This window comes from Medicago sativa, chromosome 6, assembly GCF_051527215.1.
Source record: "Medicago sativa cultivar Bolivia chromosome 6, Bolivia_mono, whole genome shotgun sequence".
Classification (NCBI taxonomy): Eukaryota; Viridiplantae; Streptophyta; class Magnoliopsida; order Fabales; family Fabaceae; genus Medicago; species Medicago sativa.
The window spans coordinates 79224111-79234544 of NC_140754.1; the positions used below are offsets into that span (position 1 = coordinate 79224111).

General features: G+C 35.0%; 2 protein-coding genes across 2 annotated transcripts; both read right to left on the bottom strand.

The window, feature by feature from the left end:
• Positions 1-698: 698 nt before the first annotated feature.
• LOC146917139 (uncharacterized) lies at positions 699-2556 on the bottom strand. The gene has a single exon (XM_085718939.1). It carries the CDS (start codon positions 2509-2511, stop codon positions 862-864), a length of 1650 nt encoding a protein of 549 aa, XP_085575065.1. The 5' UTR covers positions 2512-2556; the 3' UTR covers positions 699-861.
• A 2270-nt stretch (positions 2557-4826) lies between these two features.
• On the bottom strand, positions 4827-9091 carry LOC146917140 (protein MAINTENANCE OF MERISTEMS-like). The gene is made up of 4 exons (XM_085718942.1): positions 8210-9091; positions 7224-7677; positions 5926-6657; positions 4827-5718 (listed from the first exon to the last, which is right to left on the bottom strand). Exons 2-4 carry the CDS (start codon positions 7395-7397, stop codon positions 5080-5082), a joined length of 1545 nt encoding a protein of 514 aa, XP_085575068.1. The 5' UTR covers positions 7398-7677; positions 8210-9091; the 3' UTR covers positions 4827-5079.
• Between the last annotated feature and the right edge of the window lie 1343 nt (positions 9092-10434).

The following is a 10434-nucleotide window of genomic DNA, read 5'->3' on the forward strand; positions in this document are numbered from 1 at the left end:
TGTTGAATTCATTCAAATTGAATACTTAGGTATTGACTAACCGCACTAATCTATATTCACCATATACGCTCTTTTAAGACATCAATTTCAGCTCTGTTAAAAACTAAAAATATGCAGAAAACCAATTATCCAGTAGAAACATAATTCATCCCTTATTTTTAAACTGTGAATCAAAATGATGTGCATCTAAACATGTAATCCGTTTAAGGGATCAACGATGCTGCTGAAAAAAAGAAATTGTAAATCCAGCAGAGTCAATTTAAGAATCAAGTCTTCTGGAATTGTTATTGTGCATCCACCATTGTATTAATGGAAATATTATAATTATAGCATAGAAATGGCATTAAAAAGGTGAGAACAACAGCGCCCACGCCAAAGACGGTGAGACTCCAACTCCAAAAACTAAAAACGAAAATTTTATTTACGTCGTTCTTCTCTAACTAACTCTTTCCCTTAACTATTACGAGTCTTGCTTTTAGGCCTTTTTTATAATCTGTTCTATATATTAGCTATTGAGAATAAGAAATTGGCTATAGCAAGTGTAGTACAACTTGTAAAATCCTAACACAACTGATATTTCCAAGACAACGCTGACTATTACATTCTAATTCTTCAACTTCCCCTCAGGTTGAACCTCACTGATTTCTAGGTTTTTGAAGTATAAACAAACATATATAACAAAAGAAACATCAATAATATAATTTGTTTCTAATTAGGAGAGGCAGCTACAAAAATGAAACGCAATAGACCTCTCGCGATCATTAATAAAATTTGTTTTTGAAGTATAAACAAACTTACAAAAGAAATATCAGTTCAAAATAACAATGTGTAACAACATAATCATCTCACCTAGTTTCAGTCTTACAGTAGACCTCTCGCGATCATTTCACGGAGAAGTTTCTCTGCCATATAATTTTCATCTTTTTCGAACAGAGAAAGGATAATTATTTCATAAGTTTTAGCATCTGGAATGCAGCCATTGTCTTCCATTTTTGACATCAAGGCCAACGCTTCCTCAAACAAGCCCTTGTCACAAAACCCTTGGATCATAACGGTATATGTATAGACATCTAGATTGTAGCATTTGACCAAAAGATCTCCAAAAACTTTTTGCGCATCCTCTAGCCTTCCACTTTGGCACAGTCCCTTGATAATAATAGTGTATGTGTACATATCGGGTTGAATAACAAGGTCTTTCAATTTTGTTAATAATGCAATTGCCTCTTCAACATGATGGTTTTTGAATAAAGCATCCAATATAGAACTGTAAGTTATTATATTAGGTGGTTGACCTCTATCATGCATCTCATCGACTAGCTTCAACGCACAAGAGATTTTCCCCAATTTACACAAACCATCAATAAGGGAATTGTAAGTTACCACATTAGGAATAATTTTTCTACAACGCATTTCTTCAAAGAGATTTACGGCTTCATCCACCATTTTAATCTGACATAATCCATTAATCATGGTAGTATAGCTCTGAACATTAGCAATGACTCCCCTTGAGGCCATACTATCAAATATATCCTTGGCCTTGTTCACTTTGTTTATCAAACAATATCCATCCATTAAAGAGCTATAAGTAACAACATCGGGTTTTATGTCGTCTTTCATCATCATAGCTAACACTACTTTAGCATCATTCACCTTTCCTTCCTTACAAAAACCATCAACCAGAATATTAAAGGTATACACATATGGGTTGATGTTTTGCTTTTTCATTTTATTGAACAAATCAATTGCATTGTTCAATTTAGAAACAATGGAAAAACCGCTAATTAAAGCATTGTAAGTGAAAACATCTGGGCAGATTCTCTTAGCAACCATTTGAGAATATAAATCAAAAGCATCATTAACAAGCTTAGCTTTGCACATATTATCAATAATCATGTTGTACATTACCACATTAGGGTGAACCAATTTTCTGTCAACTCGTCTCAACAATTGTACAGCAGCTCTTGTTTGTCCAACTTTACATAATCCGTTGATTAAGGTCCCATAACTAACTTGGTTCAAGTGGAATCCCATTGCCACCACCTTATCATGAAAGTGCAATGCTTGATGGATGTGACCTTTGAGACAGAGACCCTTGATGAGTGTAGAGAATGTTATGGCATTTGGGTGATAACCCTTTTTGAGAATCTTGGCGAATATAGAAAAAGAAAGAGAGTTTTGACCCAATTGAGAAAAGCAATTGATGAGGATGTTGAAAGTGAAAAAGTCAGACTGAATTCCATTTAATTCCATTTGTTGATGGAGAGAAGCAACAGTGGGGAGATGCTTAGCTTTGACAAGGGAAGATAAAATCTTGGTAAATTGAACGATGGGTGGGGTAGGATTCTTGTGACGAAGCAAGTGATGGAATGAGGAAATGAGATTGTGTTCTTCATCTTGTTTGTGATGTATTTGTGATGAGTAGAACCTTATTGAAGAGGGGAATAAACCAATGAAATTAGGTTTTGGAGTGAAATATGAGACAACAACATATCTAAACGCTGAAAATGACATTGTTTATTGTTGTTGTTGTTTGAATGAATGAATGAAACAAATGATGGAAATGAAATCCCAATCACACAACACAGTTTGTGTGTACTAGGGATTTAGGTATCCTTTGTCTCATATCCGTCTACGTGGACAGACTTTTTTTTTTTTTTAAAACAAAAAGGTGAAAATATTTTAAAGAGGAGGGATCCATTTACTCCAAGAGTAACTTAATATAGTTATTCCAAATATTCACCCTTCATTTAATTTTGATCTTGCGGTGTTAACATAGTTTTAATTACGAAAATTGCTGTTCACACATTAGAGAAGGCTGGGACACACATGTAAAATACGCTTTTGCCCCCTCGGCAGTTAACTGCCGAGGAATTAAAAATCCGGCTGCAGTTAACTGCCGAGGAATTCCTCGGTAGTTAACTGCCGAAGTTTTCTGCTACAAGTCTGGCAGAAGCTTTCTCATCTCCATTATTCATCACATCTTCAAAAAAAATTTCTCAAATCTCTCTCACAAATCTCTCTAAAAAACCCAACCAAATCCAACCAAATTTATTCAACAAAATCACAAGTAAGTAATTATAATGCTATTAACTTAAATTTTAGTTGTTATAAATGTTTTTATTTTTTAGTTTTTGAGTATATTTATTTTATTTTAGTTTTTGAGTAGATTTACATAGTATAATTCATTTTTAGAGTAAAATGTTTGTATGATGTTTATGTTATAGTTTAAAGTTTATTGGTTATATTTTAATTTGGTGTTTTAAATTAATTTTTTATTTTAGTTTTTAATTAGATTTACATGTTATAAATAATTTTTAGATTAGATGTTAGTTGATTAATTTTGTTAAAATGTTTGCATGATGATTATGTTATAATTTAAAAAATTTAGGGTTATTTTTGAATTTGGTGTTTTATATTTTTAATTTTATTTTAGTAAGACTATATGATTTATTTTAAAAGTAAATATAATTTGAATAATTTTGCTATATTTTACGTTAATTTTTTTTTTTAGACAATTACATTTTAGGGTTATTTTTATGATTTTTAGAGTCTATGTATAATTTGCAATGTTTGAACGAGTTTTTCATTGATTCTTTTAAATTTCTATGTGTGTAGATTTGAAACAATGGTCGGATGGATCGACGTTCATGCAACATTCAACGGCGGAGAAACTCATAGGTTGAAGGTTCGGTGCCTTGATGTAGCGTTAAGAGGTCTCAAGGATCAACTGAATGAATTCTACCAAGGAGTCAACCCCAGAGACACAAGGAGGGTGCAAAATATTCTGTATAAACGTCCAACGCTCGACGAGGGGAGCGTATCATTCACTTGGGTGGAGTTAAAGAACGACGAAAACGTGACGAGCATGTTTTGGGAGCACACCAAGTTCCAGTGGATCGATATGCGGGTGACGTTGCTGAGATCAACTAAAGATATCATCAACAGCTTGATTCCGCCAGAAGATCGTCATTAGTTAGGGTAAGGTGCATTCAAACTACAACATTTGTCTCACCTCTGAAATGGGGTAATTCAAACTTGACAAACAGCGAGGACTCAAGCATTTCGCTCGCTATTCATGTTTTTCCTTTGAAAAGATTAAATTCTTGTTAGGCTGGTTTAGATGAAGGTATTAGGTGTCAAGGAATGGACCTCATTTCGGTGGCACTTGAATACCTTCATCTAAATCAAGCCTGACAAAAATTTATTCTTTTCAAAGGAAAGCATGAATAGCGAGCGAAATGCTTGAGTCCTCGCCGTTTGGCAAGTTTGAATTTACCCCATTTCAGAGGTAAGACAGTTGTTGTAGTTGGAATGCCCCATTTATGTAATGTAACGAAACCTGTATCGCAATATTTATTCGAACGAATTCATGCTATTGTAATATTTATTCGAATTCACGCTATCGCAATATTTATTCGAATTCACTCTATCGCAATATTTTAAATAACATAAAATAATTTTTAAAGAATTCCTAATAATATTCTAAACAAAATAAAACAAAAAAAAAATTTTTAAAAAAAAGACTCGGCAGTAAAGTGCCGAGGAATACGTCGGCATTTAAGTACCGAGGAAAACCTCGGCAGTTTACTACCGCCGGTTTCATAATTTCCTCGGCAGTTAACTGCCGAGTCGTTCTGAAGCCAGAAATTGGCAGAACCTGTTGAAGGCAGAATTACATGTGTTTTTACACATTGTAAACACATTGTTTGGATGCCAAAGCTAGTCAAAGAAAATAAATTTGGCTCAATTTAAGTGGCGCAACTGTGTTTAAATGGCAAAATAAATTTGGCTCAATTTAACAAACACTAATTAAACGAACAAACTAATGAACCAAATCATCAAAATGTCATAAACAAAAAAGAACATAATGTCATCAAAATACAAACATAATGTCATCAAAATACATACATAATGTCATGAAAATCCGAAATGTAAACAACAAGTCCTAATCCTACTGCTGGTCCTGGTCCTGCTGGTGCCTCCTCCTCGGTCTCTGGGCTCTCCTCCTGGTAATGATCGGCGCGATCTGCTGCCTAACATCCTGCAAGGCCGCATACAACTGCTGAGGGGTCATGCTCATCACCTCCTGACCCAAAAACTCATCAGCATGGGCAACAGCGCCGCTAACCATGTCATAGGTGTCAGGGGAGCTTCTCGCCTCGTACCGCTCCCACTGCTCTGCAACGATCTGCTCCTCGTTTGGAGCCTCGGAACATCTCCCGGAAGAAGTGGCAAAATCTGAGGGTGAGACATAAGCGTGTACCATCGTACATAGCCCTCTGCCATACGCCATGGCTGCTCTCCTGCCTGCTCACCCCAATCAGCCTCCTTAAGTGTGTGAGTGCGGAAGTCCGAGAAGGCCTGCACAATCTCAGTCGGTGTCAGCGCTGGAACATCCGTCGGAGGTCTAGGTATCGACTGGACGTATCCGTACTGCCTCAATACCCTATCCGGCAGGTGACGGTACACCCTACGGTCGCCGCACATGATCCAGCCAGAATACCAAAATACCTCCTCGAAAGGCTGGAACTCCCTGTGCCCTTCGTACGGCCTCCAGCATACGTCATCAAACGTAATGCGATCAAGCAATGACCGATACGTGGCCCCCTCTCCATGACCCTTCTGAAGAGTCCACCTCGCCGCAACCGGTAAATTTTCAATGTAGTCCGGGTTTGGATCAACAGTGTAAAACTTAGGGAAGTGCGACAAAAACCATGCCTGCATAAACCATACAAATCACATATAAATAAATTAAAGTTAACTAAAAAAATAAAATTTACAATTAACAAAAAAAATATAACAAAATATAACAAAATAATAATAGTTAACAAAAAAAAATTAAAGTTAACGAAAAAATATAACAAAATATAACAAAATAATAATAGTTAACAAAAAAAATTAAATTTAAATTTAATTTTTACTTACAGTGAGCAGTGTCACGCTTCCCCCAAGCTGCCTGTCTCCGGGCAAACAAGCCTGAGCTAACTCATCGTACAGGTATGCAAGTGCCATCCCTCCCCATGAATAAGCACGCATCCCCGCGTAGCCGTCCGCCATAGTCGTCAAATAAATCAACTGGATGCGCTTGTTGCTTCTATCCCCAAACAACAGGCATCCAACCAAGTATAGAAGGTAGGACTTCACACAATAAGTCCTAACCCTCTCCAACTCCTCCAGCTCCTCTGGATCCTGTGTATCCGCCAAAAGGTTGGCTCTACCAAGGTGCGTCGTATAAAACTCCCTCAGCTTAGGATAACTAATGTATCCACCATACTCAGTATTGCAGATTTTCTCTGCCTGCGACCTCGACGCACCCAAGTGAGTCATCAGTAGTGCCTCTCCCTCATGTCTCAGCATCTTCTTCCGGTGGCCCAACATCCGCCCTTCAATCGGGACATGCATAAGACATGCGACATCATCCAAAGTCACAGTCATCTCCCCCATAGGCATGTGAAAAGTGCTGGTCTCGGAATGCCACCTCTCGCATAGAGTCATCAGCAAAGCGTGAGGCACAGTGGCGTAGCCCAAGTATACCAAATCATGTAACCCACTCTGCATAAGCGGATCCCAAAACCATCTCTGATTGGGGTTTGGACGTCCGAGACTCAAAATCTTGGGGCCATGATTAATTGGTTTTACAAAACGCTTCTTGCGGCACTGCAAAAATAGAAAAATAAACATAGTTTAAACAATGTAAACATTTAACTAATAAATATTAAACTTAACAAATGCTAAAATAAAAATAAAGAAAACATATAAAGAAAATCACATATAAAGAAAACATATAAATAAAACATATAAAGAAAACATATAAATAAAACAATTTAAAGAAAATCACATATAAATAAAACATATAAATAAAACATATTTAAAGAAAGTCACATATAAATAAAACATATAAAGAAAACATATAAATAAAACAATTTAAAGAAAATCACATATAAATAAAACATATAAATAAAACATATCAATAAAACATATAAATAAAACATATAATCTAAACATATAAATAAAACAATTTAAATCAAGAAAGGAAAAATAAAGAAAATAATTAAACATAAAGAAAGGAATTAAAAAAAACATATATAAAAGTTAACTAAAAGAAAGAACACATAATTGTTTTTACTTACGTCATCCATATAAAAAAACACATATAAAAAAACACATATAAAAAACACGTAATTAAACATAAAGAAAGAACATTTAAAAAAAAAAATACTTACGTCATCCTTATTATACCAAAGCGGCAATGCCACATGACTGGCATAAGAGTGAAGCAAAGATATGTCCTGCGGTCCTCCAGGAAAGGGAGCGTCCGTAGGCAACACCTCTGGGGCAGCCGCTGCTGCAATGTCATCCTCGTCTGGCTCCTCTGGCATATGCGGCTGCTCTGGCATATACTGCTCGTCGTACCCACCGTCGGTCACATCATGGTGATCCTGATAATTCAGGTACTCCACCGCCTGGGTCGGGTCAACCACCTGCGACTCTTCAGGCGGTGCCTGAGAAGCCTCAGAAGGCTGAGAACTCCCTGAACCATCCCCCCCCCCCTCTGACCTCTTCCCCTCTTTGGGATATGTGCGTTTCTCCTCTCTTTCTCCTTCCGGTAGCTTTGTGTCTGAGCACGCCTACCACCTATCATCTTAGATGGATCAATGGGCTCCTGATCGGCCATATCTACACAAATTTTTAATAAATTAACATCAAGTTCCATAACATAATCAAACACATTAAACACTTACAATAAAATAAAATCATTCATACAATCATCATTATGTCCATCATTTCCATCATAACTTAATCATTTCTATACACTTAATCATTCACATCATAACCTAAATACACTAAAAAATCAATATACACTTAATCAAACTATAATTAACATCACTTCTATCATTTCCATAACCTAAACTAACTAAATAATCAAAATAATTTTCATTGAGGCATTTGATCAAACACTTTGTGTGCAAAGTATAAAACATATTCAAATTGTGTTCATTTGCCACCATTCAAAGCCACATTACCATTTAAACAGCATAGACAACATCTACATTCATTTATCAATTCAAAAACTACACATGCAATCATCAAATTGTCTATTTTAATCATCAACTCATCATTAACCTAACCACATGCAAACTACTCTAATTTTAAAAAAAAATAAACCTAACAAACTAACATTAACATTGCAATGATTAAGGGTACTTACTTGTGATAATGTGGTGATGATTTGCTTGCAATTCGTGAAAATGTGATTTTGGAGAGAATTTGTTAGTGTTTGAAGCAAAATATTGAAACTGGAACTGCTTCTGTTTCGATCTGTTTATGTTCAGAAAACTTCGGCAGTTAACTACCGAGGAATTCCTCGGCAGTTAACTGCAGCCGGATTTTTAATTCCTCGGCAGTTAACTGCCGAGGGGGCAAAAACGTATTTTACATGTGTGTCCCAGCCTTCTCTAATGTGTGAACAGCAATTTTCTTTAATTACCAATTATGTGACGGACAAAACTTATGTACAGTACCATAGGTATTGTTTTTACTGTTCCCAATTGAAACTATACACGTGTACCATTTTACAATTTGTTTTAACGCCGTTTCAATCGCTTCTACTTCTCCATTCTCTTGCTCTGCATCAATTTTTCTTGTTTGATATAAACAACCCCCTTCCGCCATCAATTCAATTTCAATTCTCCTTCTACTCTTAATTCCATCACTCATTACATCAATCTTTTGATTTTATTTTCCTTCTTCAATTAATTAATTAATTCTGGAAATTCTTTGTTTACCGTGAGAGTATTTCTTGGGAGGATTTTAGCTGACGGCAAAGCTTTACATGGGCGGAGAGCCTGCTAGCAATGAATCCCGCTAATAACCGCGTTCTGAGTGATGAATCCGACCCAGTATTTCTTGTTCCTCTTCAATGTCGGAGATGTAAAAGAACTTATTTATGTGTTGAAGACAACGATAAAAACCTCAAAGCAGAATACAGTTCGTGGGATTCCAAGCTTAAGTAAATGGAAGAGGAAATAAAAACTTATCTGGAGCTTCAGATGCGATTCCAATGTGGCTTCGCTTATGTTGAATGGGAAAAATGACCTTGAGAGAACAGGGAAAGAAAAAAAAAATTAACGGCGTGTTCCATTAAAATTAATAAATAAATAAAGCTAACAAAAATGGACACGTGTTCGTATTTTACTGGGGAACAGTAAAAACAGTACTCATGGTACTGTACATAAGTTTTGTCTTATGTGACCCTTTTTATGTCTCCTTTCTCCTAAACGATTCTACTCTCTATTATTTCCCAGAAAACCTAAACGCAAGTTGCTGATACCCACCCAACTCCATTCGATAATTCACACTGTGCCTAATTGCTTATCCAATCGAATTTTTTCATAACATCAATATTTCTTTTATTTGTTAACAAATCATAGATTTCATCAATTTCCACAATCATGGGTTCCATTTTCTTCTATCAATTTATAGATTATAGATTTTATGTGTGTAAAAAAAAAACAATCAAGAAAAACATAACTTTGTTGAAATCTCACAAACATATTTGTTTCCCTACAATTATTTGATGATCTGTTTACAAATTTGATGTGGAGTATTAAATTTGATATAAAGATCACGGCGTGTGCAATCAGATTAGAGACAAGAACAACACCATGATCGGTTAAACAATCTAAAGCATGAATTGTGTCTAAATAAAAAAATCCCCTTTTTTTTTTCTAAATAATTGCAGGGAAATTAGAAAGAAAAAAAAAACAAATGAAAACTAAAGGTCATTACTAGAACTCATGAATGGAAATGGGTGATGATAGCATCCAAAAAATAAGAGTGAAACGATGCATTGGAGGAATTGGATTTTTCAAATGCAGAAAGCAAACAAAGGTAGAGAAGAGAAATAGTGTGGGAGAACATAATTTACGGTTCACTTTAGATGATTAATAATTAATTTGAACCATTAGATTAAAACTAAATGAAAGGATATGATTTGGAGTAACTCAATAAAGTTACTCTTGGAGTCAATGAATCCCTTCTCTATTTTAAAAGTCTAATTATTTATAAATATCAGAATTTTTTATTATTATTATTATTCCTTTCTGTTTTTATTATAAGAAAAAACACATCAAAACCATTTTTTTAAGAGTTAACTTCTATGTTATAAAATGTCAATGTTGTATCATTTTTCAATAAAAGAAGATTTGAATTTATTCAATGAAATTTGGAATTCTATGATAGCAAAATTACATCAGGGATCCTTTAAGTTTGAAGTTTGTAATAAATTGGTTTTTAAGTTATTTCGGGTATACATAAGTCCTATAAGTTTGAGGTTTGTAACAAATTTGTCCTTTTAAGTTATTTTGGTCACACATAAGTCATATAAGTTTGTAAATTTTTTCAATTTAGTCCTTATGTTAACAAAACATTACA